Genomic DNA, 21,075 nt, shown 5'->3' on the forward strand with positions numbered 1-21,075 from the left:
CATCTGTCAGATTTCATAATCGAAAAATACAGCTAATGCTAACATGATTCCGACGGACTTAAGCATCGCTACGAGTGAGAAATTCTCATCGTAGTCAACTCCTTGAACTTGTGAAAAGACTCTTTCCCACAAGTCGAGCTTCATAGACGGTAACATTACCGCCCACGTCCGTCTTCTTCTTAAAGATCCATTTATCTCAATGGCTTGCCGATCATCGGGCAAGTCCACCAAAGTCCATACTTTGTTCTGATACATGGATCCTATCTCGGATTTCATGGCTTCTAACCATTTGTCAGAATACGGGCCCACCATCGCTTCTCCATAGCTCGTAGGTTCATTGTTGTCTAACAACATGATATTTAAGACAGGATTACCGTACCACTTAGGAGTAGTACATATCCTTGTCGACCTATGAGGTTCGATAGCAACTTGATCCGAAGCTTCATGATCACTATCATTAACTTCCTCTTCAACAGACGTAGGCGCCACAGAAAACATCTTTCTGTGTTGCATCACTTTCTGGTTGAAATAAAGGTTCAACAACCTCATCAAGTTCTATCTTCCTCCCACTCAATTCTTTCGAGAGAAACTCCTTCTTGAGAAAGGACCCGTTCTTAGCGACAAACAATTTTCCCTCGGATCTGAGATAGAAGGTATACCCAACTGTCACCTGTGGGTATCCTATGAAGATGTGTTTGTCCGCTTTGGGTTCGAGCTTCTCCGGCTGAAGCCTTAAGCATCGCAGCCCTAAACATTAAGAAATGACAACTTTGGTTTCTTGCCAAACCAATGTTCATACGATGTCGTCTCAACGGACTTATATGGTGTCCTATCTAAAGTGAATGCAGCTGTCTCTAATGCATAACCTCAAAATAATAGCGGTAGATCATAGATCGCACCATATCTCATAAGGTTCGATTACGACGTCCGGACACACCATTACCCTGTGGTGTTCCAGGTGGCTTCAATTGTGAAACAATTCCACAATGTCTTAAGTGTTTGCCAAACTCATAACTCAGAAATTCTCATTGATCAGATCGTAGGAATTTGATCTTCTTGTTATGATGATTCTTAACTTCACTCTGAAATCGCTTGAACTTTTCAAACGTTTCAGACTTGTGCTTCATTAAGTAAATATACCTATATCTACTCAAATCGTCAGTGAAGATGAGAAAATAGTGATATCCACTACACGCTTCAATTCTCATTGGATCACAAGCATCAGCATGTATGATTTCCAACAAGTCACTTGCCCGTTTCATTGTACCTGAAAACGGGGTCTTAGTCATCTTGCCCATGAGGCATGGCTCGCATGTGTCAAGCGATTCAAAATCAAGTGACTCCAAACATCCATCGACATGGAGTTTCTTCATGCATCTTACGCCAATATGACCTAAGCGGCAGTGCCACAAGAAAGTGGTACTATCATTATTAACTCTACATCTTTTGGCGTGAACATGTGTATTACCACGACCGAGATTCAATGAACCATTCACATAGGGTGCATGACCATGAAAGGTATTATTCATGTAAACAGAATAACCATTACTCTCTAATTTAAATGAATAACCGTATTGCAATGAACATGATCTAATCATATTCATGCTCAACGTAGACACCTGATAACATTTATCTAGGTTCAATACTAACCCCGAAGGCAGATGGAGCGTGCGATGGTGATCTCATCAACTTTGGAAACACTTCCAACACACATCGTCACCTCGCCCTTAGCCAGTCTCCGTTTAGTCTGTAGCTTTTGCTTCAAGTCACCAATAATAGCAAATGAACCGGTATACAATACCCAGGTGTTACCCGGAGTACTAGTGAGGTACACATTAATAACACGTATATACTTTGAAGTTGCCAGCCTTCTTATCTACCATGCATTTGGGGTAATTCCTCTACCAGTGACCGTTTCCTTTACAATAGAAGCACTTAGTCTCGGGTTTAGGTTCAACCTTGGGTTCCTTCACTGGAGCGGCAACTGGTTTGCCATCCATGAAGTTTCCCTTCTAGCCCTTGCCTTTCTTGAAACCAGTGGTCTTGTTAAACCATCAACACTTGATGCTCCTTCTTGATTTCTACCTTTTGCGGTCTTAAGCACCGCAGACAGCTCCGGGATCAATTCCATCCCTTGCATGTCATAGTTCATCACGAAGATCTAGTAGCTTAGTGATAGTGGCTAGAGAACTATATCAATCACTATCTTATCTGGAAGTTTAACTCCCACTTGATTTAAGTGATTGTAGCACCCAGACATTCTGAGCACATGCTCACTAGCTGAGCTATTCTCCTCCATCTTGTTGGCAAAAGAACTTGTCAGAGGTCTCACACCTCTCAACATGAGCATGAGCCTGAAATCCCAATTTCAGCTCTTGGAACATCTCATATGTTCTATGGCGTTCAAAACGTCATTGGAATCCCGATTCTAAGCCGTAAAGTATGGTGCACTAAACTATCAAGTAGTTATCAGGATGTGTCTGTCAGGTGTTCACAACATCCACAGACGGCGTTGTAGGGGTTTGCACATCGAGCGGTGCATCAAAGACGTAAGCCTTCTGTGTAGCAGTGAGGACACTCCTTGGACTATGGACCTAGTCCGCATCATTGCTTACAATATCTTTCAACTTAATCTTTCTCTAGGAACGTATTGAAATAGGGAGCTACAACGTGAGCTATTTATCTACAACATATTTGTAAAGACAATTTAGACTATGTTCATGATAATTGAGTTCATCTAATCAAATTATTTAATGAACTCCCACTCAGATATACATCCCTCTAGTCATCTAAGTGAAACATGATCCGAATCGACTAGACCGTGTCCGATCATCACGTGAGACGGACTAGTCATCAACGGTGAACATCTCATGTTGATCGTATCTTCTATACGACTCATGTTCGACCTTTCGGTCTTCCGTGTTCCGAGGCCATGTTTGTACATGCTAGGCTCGTCAAGTCAACCTAAGTGTTTCGCATGTGTCCTGAGGCCATGTCTGTACATGCTAGGCTCGTCAACACCTGTTGTATTCGAACGTTAGAATCTATCACACCCGATCATCACGTGGTGCTTCGAAACAACGAGCCTTCGCAATGGTGCACAGTTAGTGAGGGATCATCTTATTTAGGCTACCGTCGTTCTAAGCAAATAAGATGTAAAACATGATAAACATCACATGCAATCAAATAGTGGCATGATATGGCCAATATCATTTTGCTCCTTTTGATCTCCATCTTCGGGGCTCCATGATCATCGTTGTCACCGGCATGACACCATGATCTCCATCATCGTGTCTTCTTGAAGTTGTCTCGTCATCTATTACTTCTACTACTATGGCTAAAGCTTTAGAAATAAAGTAAAGTAATTACATGACGTTTATGTTGACACACAGGTCATAAATAAATTAAGACAACTCCTATGGCTCCTGCCGATTGTCATACTCATCGACATGCAAGTCGTGATTCCTATTACAAGAACATGATCAATCTCATACATCACATATATCATTCATCACGTCCTTTTGGCCATATCACATCACACGACACATGCTGCAAAAACAAGTTAGACGTCCTCTAATTGTTGTTGCAAGTTTTTACGTGGCTGCTATAGGTTTCTAGCAAGAACGTTTCTTACCTACGCGAAAACCACAACGTGATATGCCAATTTCTATTTACCCTTCATAAGGACCATTTTCATCGAATCCGATCCGACTAAAGTGGGAGAGACAGACACCCGCTAGCCACCTTATGCAACTAGTGCATGTCAGTCGGTGGAACCAGTCTCACGTAAGAGTACGTGTAAGGTCGGTCCGGGCCGCTTCATCCCACGATGCCGCCGAATCAAGATAAGACTAGTAACGGCAAGTAAATTGACAATATCGACGCCCACAACTGCTTTGTGTTCTACTCGTGCATAGAAACTACGCATAGACCTAGCTCATGATGCCACTGATGGGGATCGTAGCAGAAATTTAAAATTTTCTACGCATCACCAAGATCAATCTATGGAGTAATCTAGCAACGAGGGGAAGGGGAGTGCATCTACATACCCTTGTAGATCGCTAAGCGGAAGCGTTGCAAGAACGCGGATGAAGGAGTCATACTCGCAGCGATTCAAATCGCGGTTGATTCCGATCTAAGCGCCGAACGACGGCGCCTCCGCTTTCAACACACGTGCAGCCCGGCGACGTCTCCTACGCCTTGATACAGCAAGGGGAGAAGGAGAGGTTGGGGAAGACTCTGTCCAGCAGTAGCACGATGGTGTGGTGGTGGTGGAGGAGCGCGGGACTCCAGCAGGGCTTCGCCAAGCACTACGAGAGACGAGGAGGGAGAGGGGTAGGGCTGCGCCAACAGGGAGATCGAATCGTGTGTTGGGCTGCCCCTTTGCCTCCACTATATATAGGGGGATAGGGAGGGCTGCGCCCCCACCTAGGGTTCCCACCCCAAGGGGTGCGGCAGCCCTAGATCCCATCTAGGGTGGCGGCCACAAGGGGGAGAGGGGGAGGCGCACCTAGGGTGGGCCTTAGGGCCCATCTGCCCTAGGGTTTGCCCCCCTCCCCTCTTGGAGGCGCCTTGGGCCTTGGTGGGAGGCGCCCAGCCCACCTAGGGGCTGGTCCCTTCCCACCATTGGCCCATGTATGCCTCCGAGGCCCGTGGCCCCTCCCGGTGGACCCCCGGACCCCTCCGGTGGTCCCGGTACACTGCCGGTGATGCCCGGAACACTTCCGGTGGCCAAAACCATACTTCCTATATATCAATCTTTACCTCCGGACCATTCCGGAACTCCTCGTGACGTCCGGGATCTCATCCGGGACTCCGAACAACATTCGGTAACCGCATACACACTTTCCCTATAACCCTAGCATCATCGAACCTTAAGTGTGTAGACCCTACGGGCTCGGGAGTCATGCAGACATGGCCGAGACAACTCTCCGGTCAATAACCAACAGCGGGATCTGGATACCCATGTTGGCTCCTACATGTTCCATGATGATCTTATCGGATGAACCACGATGTCAAGGATTCAATCAATCCCGTATACAATTCCCTTTGTCTATCGGTACGATACTTGCCCGAGATTCGATCGTCGGTATCCCGATACCTTGTTCAATCTCGTTACCGGCAAGTCTCTTTACTCATTCCGTAACACATCATCCCGTGATCAACTCCTTGGTCACATTGTGCACATTATGATGATGTCCTACCGAGTGGGCCCAGATATACCTCTCCGTTACACGGAGTGACAAATCCCAGTCTCGATTTGTGCCAACCCAACAGACACTTTCGGAGTTACATGTAGTGTACCTTTATAGCCACCCAGTTACGTTGTGACATTTGGCACACCCAAAGCACTCCTACGGTATCCGGGAGTTGCACAATCTCATGGTCTAAGGAAATGATACTTGACAATAGAAAAGCTTTAGCATACGAACTACATGATCTTTGTGCTAGGCTTAGGATTGGGTCTTGTCCATCACATCATTCTCCTAATGATGTGATCCCGTTATTAACGACATCCAATGTCCATGGTCAGGAAACCGTAACCATCTATTAATCAACGAGCTAGTCAACTAGAGGCTTACTAGGGACATGGTGTTGTCTATGTATCCACACATGTATCTGAGTTTCCTATCAATACAATTCTAGCATGGATAATAAATGATTATCATGAACAATTAAATATAATAATAATAACTAATTTATTATTGCCTCTAGGGCATATTTCCAACATTACTTGCCCGAGATTCGATCATCGGTATCCTTATACCTAGTTCAATCTCGTTACTGGCAAGTCTCTTTACTCGTTCCGTAATGCATCATCCCGTAACTAACTCATTAGTCACATTGCTTGCAAGGCTTATTCTGATGTGCATTACCGAGAGGGCCCAGAGATACCTCTCCAACACTCGGAGTGACAAATCCTAATCTCGATCTATGTCAACCCAACAAAACACCTTCAGAAAAACCTGTAGAGCATCTTTATAATCATGCTTTTACGTTGTGACGTTTGATAGCACACAAGGTATTCCTCCAGTATTCGGGAGTTGCATAATCTCATAGTCAAAGGAATATGTATAAGTCATGAAAAAGCAGTAGCAATAAAACTTAACGATCATTATGCTAAGCTAATGGATGGGTCTTGTCCATCACATCATTCTCCTAATGATGTGATCCCGTTCATCAAATGACAACACATGTCTATGGTCAGGAAACTTAACCATCTTTAATTAACGAGCTAGTCTAGTAGAGGCATACTAGGGACACTTTGTTTTGTCTATGTATCCACACATGTATCAAGTTTCCGGTTAATACAATTCTAGCATGAATAATAGATATTTATCATGACATAAGGAAATATAAATAACAACTTTATTATTGCCTCTATGGCATATTTCCTTCAACTAATTCTTCTATGTAAAAGCAAAAGAAGTCAAGTTATTTAGTTCATACTTATGCATTTCCAATCCACTGTAAATCCATAATCAACAACATAAAATGGAGAATCTAACCTTGCACTGTTATGGCACCTTTTTCTCATATATCATATATTCGGAAAAAAAGGAAAGGTCGGAATTAAATGGAATACAAACATAGTACAAAATAAATTGTAAGTTCCTGATCCATCTAGTGATTCCTGAAAATCTAAATCAAAACTAAGAAATCAAACATATATGTGGGGGAAAAGGAAAAACTATGGATCAAGTAGAAAGATTAGGAAGGGAGAGGAAAAGGGGTGGAAAGAACCCTACCTGGTCATCCATGGAGGGGGAGGAATCCTTGTGGAAGGGGAGAGTCAACCTGCACCGGCTTCATATGCTGCAAGCCTTCAGCCTCCGCAATTCCCCACCGTGCAACTAGGTTTGTGTGTGCAGGGATCCGGGCCCGGGTGAGGTGCAAGAGGAGGGGGAGTGGAGGAGGAAGTGAGGTGTCGGTCTCCCTGCTCGCCCACACCATCGAGGGAGAGAGGAGAGAGGGGAGAGATCGGGTTGAGAGGCAATGTGGGCAAGGCAGGGACGCCGGATGCGGGAGAAGGAGGTGGCGGTGTCGGCCATAGCTAGGCTGGTGGCGGCCGCAAACCCTAGCGTGGCGGCGCTTGGAAGGAGAAGAAGAAGAGAGATGGGGTCAGCGAGCAACCAAGCTAGGGAATTACCAACTCAAAAACCAGGTGACATGTGGACCCAACCATGATTAACTACAACACTCCAATTCCCGGGAGCTTAGTAACTGTACTGATTAGAAGACGCCTACAACCGCGGTCTGCAGAACAAATCGCTGCCTCGGAAAATAAAATACAAGAGAGGACCTAGAGGACTCCCATCCATGAGGAGTTGGGGAATAGAAACCTCACATGATCCTCAAAAATACAAGATTGGGCAGCCTTCCTCAGTCAAAGCTGGAGTTGAAGGACCAAGACGCAAATCCATATTGTCTGCTCCGCTGGACAACATCACCTAGATAGACCTACACACGAAAAATTCAGATCCAGATAACTAGACCAGGGTACGCATTACCCTCCACTCGTTTCCCAATGACAACAGGAAGCATCGCCGGTGCGAGGATGATACAGTGGTGACTTCTTCCATGCCACTGCCGCCACATTACGGATCTACCGGTGAGGCTTTGATAGGGAACATATCTAGTGCGATGGTGAATTTGATGCTACCGGTGCACCGATCGCCGTATATCACTTTTATAAATATTGAAAAATTAGGAAATTTTGTGGAAGTGTAGTATGACACATGTCTACCATAGTATAAAATTTCAGATTCAAATTCAAGGAACATAGTTAGAAACAAAAAAGGCAAATAATGCTGCGAATAGTACCTTTTAATCTGGGCCATGAATTCAGCCATTTTCTATATCATCGGTGAATTTGTCTTTTTTGTTTTCTAATACCGTGTTTTCAATTTGGATCTCTAATTTTGTAGTAGGACAAATTCATGTTGCTAGTACAATATACTTTTTGTTCAGAATTTTTCGACATTCATAAATTGGATTTTATTAACTTGGTGCACAGGGTTTTTTTTAGACAAACTTGATGCACAGGTAGCACAAGATGGCTGGATGCACTAGATATTTCTCCGGCTTCGATAGGTTCCAGCCTACCCTCCAAAATCGCGAAATGTTTTTTTTACTATTATGTATCGGCAGGCCCAGCCCAGAAAAGGCAGATCAGCCGGCCCATCTAACGGAATTAGGCATTCGAGGCCACGACCCACGAGCAGGCAACAACCCCGCACGGCCGCACGCTCCCCTGCTCTCGACGACCTAGCCGCCGGACGGCCGGAGCAGGCGTAGCCGCGGAGGCGTGGAACTCGCCCCCGCCGAGCGCCAGACGCCGCAATACCGCGTAGACCTCGGCACACCGTCGGCGCCGGCTCGCCGCCACCGAGGGAGCAAGCACGTGTAGGCGGGCAGCTCGTCGCCCAGGCCCTTTGGAACTTGCCTGGCCGTCGCTCATTGCTTCAGGACCTCTGAGGTTCCCCTGCCCGCAGTCCTGCCTTCCCGGTGGATTTCTTCTCTGTCTAATTTCTCTATGGACTCTCTGTCTAAAATTTCTTATGCTTGTCCAGTGATGTGCTCCACTGTGCTACTAGCTAGTTTAGTTTAGTTCTAGTCAGTAGATTTCTTCTCTGTCTAATTTCATTTATTTGTTGTAGCCTTTAACTAGTTTAGTTCTAGTCAGTAGCCACTAGCTAGCTCTAGTAATCTGGAAAAGTTTGAGCTTATTGGGACGAATGGATTTGGAGAAAATGGCTATTTTGGTGAACAGATTCAATTTGTTGTTCAAAATTTGATATTTTCAAAAAAATCCGAAAAAGTTATAGTAAATACTATACATGTTTCCAGCAGTAATCCGGAAAAATTTCAGTTTATTTGCACAAAAGGATTACAGATAATTGAATTTTTTTCCTCAAACGACCGTTTCATTTTCTCGGCGTTAACTTTGAGCCCATCCTCGATTTTTTTTCTAGATTCACCACTGGCCGCATATGTTGCCATCTCACACCAAGGAACGAAGACCAAACCTTAAACTTAGTCCTTACCCAACCATTGGAACGAAGCAACAAGGTCCCATCCCCTCCTATCGCAGGAGCGACACATGGAGGGAGCCATGGGATCACCGACGAGGAAGGCTACATCAAGAACCGTGATCTCGCTCCATAGGTTACTAGAGAGCAGGGGACAAGACACTTTGCATAGAGTTATGTTTCCTTTTTTGGACGAAAGCATAGAGTTATTTTTCCGTTGCTTCTATATTGTGAGAGCCCTCATCTTGTCAAGAAATTTTTTTATATTCTTCGCAAAAGAAAGGAGAATTTTATATGATCATTCTTCTATCTTGAGCTTCTGCTTGTACACTATGTGCCCTATATAGAGCTCAGAAAATAGTGTAGTTGTTTCTTTTCACACATTTTATCCTTTTAGCGTGCTGTAATCAGAATTTACAAGAATTTTTGAGAAATATATAGAAAAATGAGAACTTACAGCCCAATAAGGACTGCTCCGTTCTAGCTCCTGTCAAGCCGTCACCCATGTAGCGGTGCACGGTACACCAAGCCATTGAGCGAAGTCGTTGAACCAAACGTCGTCCCATGCCGCTGTCTCACCGCCGGTCGCTACGCCTGCCGCCTCTCCTTGCTCCCATTCCCCATTCGCCATCCTCAGAGTATCTCCAACCGCGCCCTCAGGAAGGCCTTTCAGGCGGTTTTTTTGCACCGACGCCGAAAAATCGGCCCAGTCACGTCTCCAGGAGTCCGATTTTCGCCGGTTTGGGCCGAAAACAGCGCCGGCGGACCCAGGCCGAACCCGGCGCGCTGGGGGGCGCCGGGGCGAACTGTTTTGGCGCGAAACAGCCGCGGGCCCGCCGCGTCAGCGACTCTATCCTCTTCTTGGCCCTTCGTCGTCCTCATCGCCTCGTTTCCCGCGGCGAATCAATGCCAAATCTGCCGCGCCGGTCAGCCTGCGCCATTGATGCCTCACGGGCGGCGCAGTGAAGACCGGATGACGCGTGTCCCTCGCCCTCCCTCGCCCGTCACGCGTACTCACGGCGGCTCGCGCACGGGCGGCGCCTCGACCTATATAAGACGCGCCCCAGAGCACTCGGCGACTCGTACACTCTCGCCGTCGTCGTTCCTCCCTCGCCTCTCTCTCGCCATCGCCGTTCCTCCTTCTCCTCTCTCTCGCCGTCTACAGCACCCATGGCCGAGCGCTTCCCAGGCGACGGCGCGGCGGCGAACAGATTCGGCCGCCGCCGCCATCTTCATGAGAGCGAGGCTCGCCTCCTTTTCGAGGCCGAGTACCCGGTCCCGCCGGACATGCGGGTACCCGGGGCGTGGAGGATCAGCGCCGGCGGCGTGCCGGTGCCCCCGATACCCACCGGCGCGGCGCGGCGTGCGGAGATCGCACGCATCCGCTCGTCCCTGCCGCGTGCGGCGAGGAAGGGGCCACGATACGTCCCCGACAGCCCGCTCTGGGAGCCCTACTTCCGCCGCCGTCACGCCGAGCAGCTCGAGGCCACCAACGGCGTCGAGCCCTCCGGCAGGCTCAACGCCGTCGGCCGACATCGGTGGTGGGGCGTGCCCGGGCGCACGTTGGAGGCCGTCCTCGAGTACATCGAGGGCAGCAACACGTCGCGCCTCGAGTACCCCGCCCCCCTTCCTTCTCACGCCTTCGGGGAAGCTCCTGGACCCCGAGGCGCATGGAGACCGGGGGGTCCTCCTCCTCGTCCGGCGGCTCGCCCTGCCTCCGCCCCGTCAAGCCGGAGCCCCAAGGCAAGCCGGTCAGCGCCCGCACCCGCAGCTCCGGCGTCCGCATCGGCGCCAACGCCTCCCCACCCACCGGCCGCTTCGTCCTCGTCGAGCCCAAGCCGGAGCCCGGCCTCCCCGCGGAGTACGAGGAGATAGCCCGGCGCGGCTTCTCCGACGAGAACACCCTGCGGTGGGCGCGGGACGACTACCTCCGCGACGAGATGGTCCGGCAGCGCCGGGCCCTGGAGAAGATCGCCGCCCGCAAGCGTGGGCGCGAGGACGAGCACGGCGTTGTGGTCCTCGACAGCAACGACGACGTCGACGACGCCCCCGGACCGTCCAACCCGCCGCGCCAACCGGGGGAGGGATGCAGCAGGGACGGCGGAGGCGTAGGCGGGGGCGGCGGCGACGACGACGACGACAGTGGTGACTACACGTGGTTCTATAGCCTCCTCGGCATGTAGAACCGCGTGGGCGGGCGGCGAGGCGGGCGGCGAGGGAGACGGCGGGGGTAGCCCGCGGTAGTTTTTTCCTTTTTTGTAAAATATGTTTAAGTTTGAACGAACTTGCCGATGTTTGAGTTAAATTTGAGTTGTTTTTGCGCCGTATTTGACTTTTTGACTAACCATGGGCGCCGCGACTGGGGGGCATCACGCCCCCAATGCGCGGTTTAGCGCCGGTGCGCCCCCAGGGGGCGATTTTTGCCCCTCCTGGGGGGCCAACGGCTGGAGATGCCCTCACTCTCGCATGGCTGCGGCCAGCGGCGCGCCAGTGCCTGACTTTGAACTTGGCAACATCTGTGGTGGAGCGCGTGGCAGCCTTGTTGTCTTGTCCATTACCACTGGCGAGCGGTGACATCCTGAAGACCTGAACGTCAGAACTGACTTAATCCATCGAAGCATCAGACTCGAGTTTTTTTTTTGACCCGGAACAATTCATTCCATTACTAAACTGGCTCAGCAATGTCGTTGGCGACCAGAACAGAAACAAAGTCTGGGGCATACTCGATCCACGACAGATCAGCAGCTCCCGATCTGAAGCCAAAAGCAGCTAACTCATGTGCTACCTTATTACAATTTCGGTTACAGAAACTGAAACTAAATGATTCAAAGTTCGTATGGCAGATACTTCGCGTCTCCCGTAGGAGGACACCGATCAGCGCTCGTTCATATTCACCAGAATTGAGTGCATGGACAAGCACTTGGGAATCAGACTCAAGAATCACCCTGTGGATGCCCAGTTCCGCACTTGCTTCAGTAGTTAGCACACATGCCAAAGCTTCTGCATGTAGAGGCCCTGTAAGATGCTCAAGTGTGCCGGCCTTTGCTGCCAGAAATTCACCTTGGTCAGTACGAGCAACACACCCCCATGCTCCTCTCCCTGTGTCCGCATGATAGGATGCATCAAAATTGACTTTAACGACATCAGGTGGGGGTCGCTTCCACGTAACCTTGTCCTGGGGAGGCACTTGTACAGGCTTCATAACACTTTTACTGAATTCATGAAGATACTGTCGGATAGTATAGCAGATATTGTCAGTGCACCTCATCGTCTCTCCTGCATTTACCTTGTTTCTCACTGACCACCATTCCCACAACAGGATAAGGGAAGTATCTCGCTTACTATTATCCAAGCTCCATATGTGATCAAACACCTTTCCTGGCCCAGTGCACTCCAACAGAGCACTTCTTGTATCCTCTAGCTCCAATCCTCTCCAAACTTGCTTGACAGCTTTGCATTTTATGAACAGATGACCACCATCCTCATCCAGCCGGCCACACAGTGGGCATCTTGTATCCAAGTCCACCCTTTTTCGTTTAATATTCATACGGAGGGGCAAGCTATTATGCGCAAACCTCCACAAAAAAATACGCACCTTCCCTGGCATCTCCAGGTTCCACAATCTTTGCCATTTATCCTCTCCCCTTCCCTGACTCAATGATGGGCCTGCATCATTGCCATTTCTTGCATCTCTTATCCGGATACCGACATGATACGCCCCTTTTACAGAGAATTTTCCTTTGGGGTCATAGTGCCATGCTACAAAATCGTCCATATCCGGTCGGACCGAGATAGCGAGGATATGCGATACATCATCTTCATTGAAAAGGTCCCTTACTAACTGCTCGTCCCAGGTTTCCCTAACCGGGTCCATTGGTTCAGAAACATGTGTGATAACTGTGTTCCCTCTTACTGATGTTGGCTTTCTAGTATCTCCTCGAGGAATCCACGGATCCTCCCACACTTTGATGTTATCACCCGACCCCACCCGCCAAATAATTCCTTCCTTGAGCAGATTAACCCCCTTCAGTATGCTTCTCCAGGTATAAGAAATACCCTCTCTTTCTGTCGCCTCAAGAAGAGAACAGTTTGGGTAGTAGCGAGCCTTCAGTACTTGCGCACATAGTGTATCCGGAGCCTCGAGTAATCGCCACCCCTGCCTAGACAACATGGCCAGATTAAAAATATGCAGATCTCTGAACCCAAGTCCTCCATCCTTCTTCGATTTTGTCATTCGTTCCCAGCTTATCCAATGACATCGGCTTTTATCTTGTTGGCTCCACCAGTACCGGGCAATAAGTGCGTCGATCTCTTCGCAAAGTTGCTTTGTGAGATCAAAACACGACATTGCGTACGTGGGTATCGCCTGAGCTACAGCCTTGATCAAGACCTCTTTCCCCGCCTTCGATAGCAGCTTTTCCTTCCACCCTTGAATCCTTTGCCAAATCTTCTGTTTCAAATATTCAAATTCCTTACTCCTGGATGCTCCAATGTGAACTGGCAGTCCCAGATATCGCTGATTAAAGGACTCTACTGCTATTCCAAGGCCAGCCAGGACAGCCCCCCATGTGTTTACACTGGTTCCTTTACTGAACATGGCATTAGACTTCTCCTTATTAATCATTTGGCCGGATTGATCCTCATAAAGAGCTAAAATTTGCTGCAGTTTGGCTGCCCCCTCCACTGTTGCCTTCATAACAATTAGCGAATCGTCCGCAAAAAAAGGTGGTTTATCTTTGGAGCTCCACGACATATCTGAACCCCCTGGATAGAGCCCTCCTGCTCCGCTTGGTACAACATAGCAGAGAAAGCCTCCGCACACATTATAAAGAGGTACGGTGATAACGGATCCCCTTGCCGGAGTCCTCTGCCTGGGGTGATCACTTCTGACAAACTCCTATTAATCTTTACCCTGTATGAAACTGATCTAACGCACTTCATAATCAGGTGCACCCACTGTTCAGCGAAACCCATTTTGATCATGACCCGTTCTAGAAAGCCCCACTCAACGCGGTCGTACGCTTTGCTCATATCAAGCTTCACCGCCACCAGTCCCTTGCGCCCTCCCTTCCGTTTATGCATCAGGTGAGTGATTTCATATGCCAGGAGCACGTTATTGGTGATCATTCGACCGGGGACAAATGCTGACTGTGTTGGCGAGATGATTTCAGGCAGGATTTCCTTGAGCCAATTTGCAAGTACCTTTGAGATCAACTTGTATAAAACATTACAAAGGCTTATAGGCCTAAACTCAGTGACCTTCTCTGGGTTTTTGACCTTGGGTATGAGCACAATAGTAGTTTCGTTCCATCCACTCGAGTTTTTTTTAGAACTAGCTCGTGGTAATTTTCTTTTTAGAACCAACTCAAGATAACTCTTTTTGAGAGAGAAACATCCCAGCTTTATGAATGTATGATAGAAGAGCTTTTATGTCCCAGGGTTCTTTATTTTTTGCGGGTGATGTCCCAGGGTTTCAAAGGCCAAACATAACAGTCTGAATCTAATTCTAATGAATTTTTAGGAACTTCCTCTGTTTCATAATAATAATAATTATTATGAAAACGGAGGGAGTATATATATTGTGAGAATCTTAAGGTAACTAGTGTACTGACTAGTTTTCTTTAGGGGTGTGTACTAACTTTTTTTTGAGGGGTTGAGACAAGGGTGTGTAGTGTCAGGGGCGGAGCTGGCCCCCGGCACCCAGGGCCCAGGCTTGGGCGCAGGACCTTTTTAAGTCTCACCTATACAGCCAGCCCAGCCCAGGCCCAGCACGAGCTCCACGACCCAACGCACACCGCCCGCCGCCGTCGCCGTCATCCCGTTCCCGGCCTTTCCCCGCTCCGGTCGCCGTGCCTCGTGCAGCCTGGCCGTGCTGCACTGCTTCTGTTGGCTTGTGCGGTGCGCCGTGCCCACCCCCCCCCCCCCCCCCGCGGCGGCGACGAGCAGAACAGCCGACGAGGCGACAAGGGCCTCCTCCGCTGCGCCCCGGCCCCGTGATTCTTCCGCCGCCAGCTGTGTGTTGCCTGCTGCTGCCTACTTCCGCCGCGGCGCCCCTCCAATCGCTGGTAATTTTCTTGCCGGTAGTTTTGTCTTTGGTGAATTGATGTATGCATTGTCTTATTGTCACAGTGCATAGATGATTTAAATGTTCAATCGTGGCTCCGCCACTGGTTAGTGTGATTGTAGAAACTACTCTTTCAGACTTTCAGTATTACTTTAGTGTTCAGGTTCGGAGCTCCCTCCGTTCCATATCAAGTGTCGCTGATTTAGTACAACAGAGGGAGTAGTTGGTAGTTGCAAATTTCAAACATATATAGTGAACTCTAATGTTGTGAGACTTGATTAAACTATTTATATTGCTCTTTTGGGCAATTTTGTATTACTCGTGTGATGTTGATTTTTTAAGGTGGCACACCCTATGATTTGTTCCTGGCTCCACCACTGCTTTTAACTTGCTTTAATCTCAGATCTGGCGTAGGATCAATGTCAACTATTTCTGATCAGAAGAAACGGACCTTAGAAGCCATTCAACAACGGTATGCAGCAGCTAAAGCTAAGAAGCTGAAAGATGAACAGCCTAAGTGCCCGAAGAACAAAGATAGTACCCCCAAGCCCAAGTTTGATGCACGGATTAAAGGAAAAACTCCCAAATTCACTCCTTCTCGAACTTCTGCCCTGCTCCCTACATTTAGAGGTTTTTATTTTGTTCACCATTCTCCGTTCCATTGATGCAGATTTTATATGTCACCAGTTTTTCTCATACTGCTGCTGCTCCTCAGCTCAAGGAAATTCCAGTCATCAACAAAACACTTCTGGTTCCTCAGGTAAATCCATGTCTTGTATGTTCGTGTGGCTGTGTTCCAAAATTAACAGGTAACTTTTTTTACCTTTTAGGTGGAGAAGTCAACCCTATATACTCTGAGCTTTCATTTGTTCTCCATGAAAATTTGTCCCAAGATGACTATTCGGTAAGATCCCATGATATGCGTTATGGCTCTCAAATTTAACTTATATTGGTTGAAATAACCTTTAATATTTTTTGGGTGAACTGGTGTAGGATCTCGACAGCACGGACATAGTTCACAATGTTGTATATGACATAATTCAGAAAGGTGGAGAAGCCGGAAGAATCGCCAAGGGATCCAAAAAGTTAAAGCTGGATAGAGGGATTCTTTTGGATAACTATGTTCAAAGGGGTCCTATATTAGTGGATGCACAATCACAGTCTTTGTTGACCCACTCAAAGCGATCAAAAAGACACATGTCACTGAAGCAACATAAGAAATGTGGGTCATTTGATTTACATGATACATTCCGCAGGTAATTCTTGTTCAAGATTAGTGTGCAGATATAAGTTTCTTCTTCTATCATCGCATTTTTATATGATATGAATGATACATGTATATATCCTTCCAAAAATCCCCACATGTGGTATCTTTGGAGTTTATGCAGTTTTTACATGTGATTCTTATTCTTGCAGGTTTGACCTCTATAAGCCAATACATGAAATGTGGAAAGAGTATATGTGAGAGCTTACAAAAAGCACCCCGTATGGATCCCTCACTATCTTTCCTTTCTGTTACTTTCAGGCCTCGTTTCCATCTACACACTATTTGCTTTTGCAAGGAAAGATAAAAAGCTTGTGATTAATACTTTGTTGTTACCATTTAATTCGACGCTTGTAGTGCAAACTAGGAGGATTTGCAAATGTTTGTGCATAGTACCAGATTATGTTTAAAAAATAACGCATTTTCACCATGGTCCTTACCTGAGTGGCCAAACATGTAGACTCGTGATCATGCCACTTTGTCTACACGCATGAACTGATTGACTCGTAAATACGTACATGCTGGCAAAGTATGCTGACTAGTCATAAACAACATGTTCTAGACGTTGTTAACCCCGGTGAAGATTAGTTACATGTCTGCAGATCTTTGTGATCGTTTCCATGTCTTATGAGAAAACAACTAAATTGGATCACTCCTAAAGGTGGACCCACATTTTTAAAGTCACCTCATGCCTAATTGGCACGGTGGCACCCACGAGTGGGTTGTCAACTCCCAGATTGGGTCAGTCAGAGTTAAGGCCCTGGTAAAAAGCCCTACTTTTTGTTACACAATTTAGTATTATGCGCAAGAATTTGTAAACTCTGGCAATTTGCACAACAAAGTTTTACATATATGACCTAATTGTTTTTAGACCGTTTTTAATTGGTCTCTATTTTTGAAGGATTCTATGGCTGTAATGTTATATTGGTGCATTTGTGCTACTCTGTGATTATCAGTTTGTTTTGACTTATGATCACAGTACAGTAACACATAGGCTTTATGCTGTTAATAAAATCAAGCCCACCCAAAAATGATATTTCTACAGAAAGTGTAGAGACTAAATTATTTGATATGCGCCTGATTGCATTAGATAATAGCTTAACTAAGTTGTTGTATTTAAGTTTGGTAAATAGAGTTCTGAAAGTTTTTTTTTTTGAAAATTTGAGCACTAAAATTCAAGAAATGTAATCAGCTTAACCTTTCCCAGACTTGGGCTAACCTTTTATTATGCATTTTCAGTACAATGTATGAGGTATTGATGTTACCTGTTTTCTCCATAGGAAAAAGCAATTGTCTGAAAACCTCCTTTCAGCAGATCTTCATGGGGCCCTTATAATAGGTGATTCATATACTTGACATAGTTGCATACTGGATTATTAGACTGCCTGTATTTATTCTGTCATTGTTTTTATGTTATTCTTTTGCCCATTCCCAGTGGCACAATGCAAAGCAGCCTCATATCAAGGTGTAAGTGGCATCATGATTCGGGACACTGCAGAGACTTTTGGAATTATATCGGAGGACAACCGCTTCCGAGGTACGGAGTACTTACTATCCCACTTCCTAATCAATGTTTTGAACAGGCTTGGATGAAGTGATTTATAGTTTCCTTGAGAGCATATCTTTTACAATCTTTTTTCTTGTTCTGGGTGATGCCTGTTACAATCCTTTGTCGGCTTTTCTTTTCTACTGCTAATACGATACCTCCTTTTCCCATTGATCATACTAAATAATCTTACTGCAACTCTCCATCCATATGGAACACATTCTGGTTTTTCCCGTGAGGTCCACACTTGAATATTTTATATGCCAGAAATACAAGCAGACATGGTTGTTCAGCTTGTTGCTCAGAACATTGTATCTTACTCACTCAACGGAACTGCTCTCCCCATAGGCTGGTTCTTGCCATTATACCATGTTGTTTGCATTCATGAATTCTAGTATTAGTTACTGCAGACCTGATGGGATTGCTTTCTAAGAAGCTCACTTTGAAACCTGCAGTTGTGCCGAAAGCTGGGTCAGTTTTCGTCCTCCAAGCTGATTGCTGGAAGGTTACACTGATCGGCGACAAACTGTCGCCAAAGGAGAAGTTGAAGGAAAGCCAGCGTCTGCAGCGTGCGCAATCACTGATCAGATAGAGTTTCGAGCCTGTTAGACTCTGTTTTCTGACAAATTTTGCCGAGAGGAACTGCTACAGTTTTTCTTGCTTGGTTGTTGTTTCTGTTGATTAACGTCAGTCTATCCCTTCATTGCTTAGCACTTGGCAGTTCTTGTTGCTCCACGTTGTAAGCCTGTCACTCCACCCTCGGCAAAGACGCGATAAATTCGAACACGCTTCTTGTGCAAGCTGCATCCTTGTAGGATAGGAACTACCATACCATGATCAATAACAGGTCTTTATCGGAGATTTTTTTTATCAATCACAGGTGACCAGTTGATGTTTATGTTACTGGTCGGGTGAAAGTTTGGGTGTCGCGTTGCTAATGTGTTGCCTCGTTCGCTAGCCTAGCCAAGCAGGCGTGTATTGCAGCGCTGAAACCATAACCTGTGAGCTGTGGCTGGAGCGGCGGCACCGGTGCGGGATGAAACTGGTCACGGCGGATCCCTTGCCGTGGGAAGGACTCCGGCGTGGAAGAAGCTGCGCTATTTTTAGTTATACAATAGATAGACGCAGGGGGTTTTCGGTGCTGTTATTAAACGCCCTCATTCGGTACATAAATCGCCGAGGGTAAGCTACTAAACATTTTGCAGAAAAGCCATCGGAGAATCTCAAAATTATGTGCAGGTACAATAGCTCTTTAGATGTCCGTCGAATTTGAGATCCAACGGTTGTGAAATTCATATCACGGTATCACCTAAGTTTTGGTATCACCTGAAATTTTCCCGTCTACGCAAACCAGCAGCCAGTGTATGGTAAATAAACGATGTGGCGAGGCATGCTAGATGTGTGAATTCTATAGGTCATGTGCACATGCCAGTTATCCACCGTTGCTAGTGCGGCCAATCTGGGTCTGAAAAATCAAAACGGCCAATCTGGGTCTGAAAAATCGAAAGCTCAAAAGAACTGGATCTGATTATCCAAAATCATTTGAAAATCGCCGGAATCAGTAGTGCAATCGAAAATCGTCTGGAGACCTCGCTTCTGACGATTCTGGACGCTCCCACAAAACAAAACGTTTCGACTTAAGATAGTACCCCTATTTGAGAGGCAAATTACCAAAGAACTGCCACTGGTGGGCGGTGGCCGGCCGCGCCCAGAAAAACGAGTCGCACGACTCGTCCCTCTCCTTCGCTCGGTCCCCCACCTCCACACTCGCGCTCGCGATAGGGTTACAGGGCCGCCGCCGCCGCCGCGCCGCCCGACAGCCCGCCCCTCCCGCTCGCCTGAAGCCGCTGCTCTCGCCCGCCCGCTCGCTTCGAGGCCCGCAGCCGTTGCTCCGCCCCGGCCACTCCTTCCCCGCTTGCTCGCCTCGAGGCCCTCAGCCGCTACTCCGCCTCGGCCGCTGGCCTCGACACCCGACGCCGCCTCGCCGGAGTTTGCTCGGGCCGTCGCCTAGGCTGAGCTCTCATCCCCTCTCTGTCTTCTCTGTTCTGTTCTGGGTGCAGCTCTATTCCTTCTTGTTCGTTTATGTTCCTAGTTCTTCTCTTTCTCTGTACATGGAAAATGGATGGACGTTTTTTGTTTGGTAGGAGTAGATGATTTGCTTGATGGCTGAACGGATGTATGCTCGTTTTCATGCTCATATTCGATATAAATTTTCTAAAACAACTACTGTAAGTCTTAGCAATTCAACACATATTTTTAGTTCAGGGACATTACAGACATTTTAACACACAACTCATCCCATAATCTCAGACCACAATCTTAGAAAAGAACTCGGCAGCTGATTCTGGGTGATTTTGCAGGAAGCTGATTTTGGGGGAAGTTTCTCAAAAGCTGATTTTGGAGAATTAATGCCCATAGTTCTGAGTATTGGCAGACTGCGCGACGGCTATTTTACGGCGGCGGAGGGATATGTGCATTATTTTGTCTCTGCATAGTAGTGATTTGAATTTGATAAGTATAGGCATAAGAGGGGAGATTGGAGGCGGTTGAGATGCAAATCCTCTCACGCTCGATTACTCGAAGCGTCAGCAGGGTTGCCTCTACTCTGCCTCGCTGCTGGTTTCCAGCACTTGCGCGAGGAGATGCTCCACTCAAGGCTTTAGCACGGGCCTATCGAAATCAACATCTTGATTGTCTTTTCCTTGAGAAGAGTACACTGAATTGGCTGCGCCAATTCTTCATACATGGCGTGAATGAGACGAAGACTAATAATGCAGCAGAGGCTAGTTTAACTGAAGATATGCTACCTCTTAAACATGCGTTGGTTTTTCATTGAAGAGGAAAGGATAATGCATCAAAGTATCGTAAGTATTTTCCTCAGTTTTTAGAACCAAGGTATCAATTTAGTAAGAAACTATATGCAAGTCACCTAGTACCTACACAAACAATCAAGAACCTTGCAACTAACGTGATAAAGGGTTATCAATTCCTTCACGGCCACTTGCAAAAGTGAGATCTGATAAAGATAATAAGATAAATATTTTTGGTATTTTTGTCGTATAGATTGAAAAGTAAAGATTGCAAAATAAAATAAATAGTAAAGTAGAATTGTAGATCGGAAACTTATATGATATAAAATAGATCCGGGGGCAATAGGTTTCACTAGTTC

The 21,075-nt window shown here is 46.9% G+C and overlaps 1 protein-coding gene and 1 pseudogene across 1 annotated transcript; both read left to right on the forward strand.

The window, feature by feature from the left end:
* The first annotated feature begins 14,802 nt into the window (after positions 1-14,802).
* LOC123189789 (uncharacterized) lies at positions 14,803-18,776 on the forward strand (annotated as a pseudogene).
* Positions 18,777-19,331: 555 nt separating this feature from the next.
* LOC123191782 (uncharacterized) lies at positions 19,332-20,774 on the forward strand. The gene is made up of 3 exons (XM_044604389.1): positions 19,332-19,337; positions 19,553-19,960; positions 20,267-20,774. The coding sequence occupies exons 1-3, from the start codon at positions 19,332-19,334 to the stop codon at positions 20,399-20,401; spliced, it is 549 nt and encodes a 182-aa protein (XP_044460324.1). The 3' UTR covers positions 20,402-20,774.
* The last annotated feature ends 301 nt before the right edge of the window (positions 20,775-21,075 follow it).

Source organism: Triticum aestivum, chromosome 2A, assembly GCF_018294505.1.
Source record: "Triticum aestivum cultivar Chinese Spring chromosome 2A, IWGSC CS RefSeq v2.1, whole genome shotgun sequence".
Classification (NCBI taxonomy): Eukaryota; Viridiplantae; Streptophyta; class Magnoliopsida; order Poales; family Poaceae; genus Triticum; species Triticum aestivum.

Bases quoted from the DNA above. Each gene is read 5' to 3' on its own strand.
- LOC123191782 (XM_044604389.1), top strand. The intron at 19,961-20,266 runs GTGCAGCTCTAT...GTGATTTTGCAG, and splicing joins TCTTCTCTGTTCTGTTCTGG to GAAGCTGATTTTGGGGGAAG.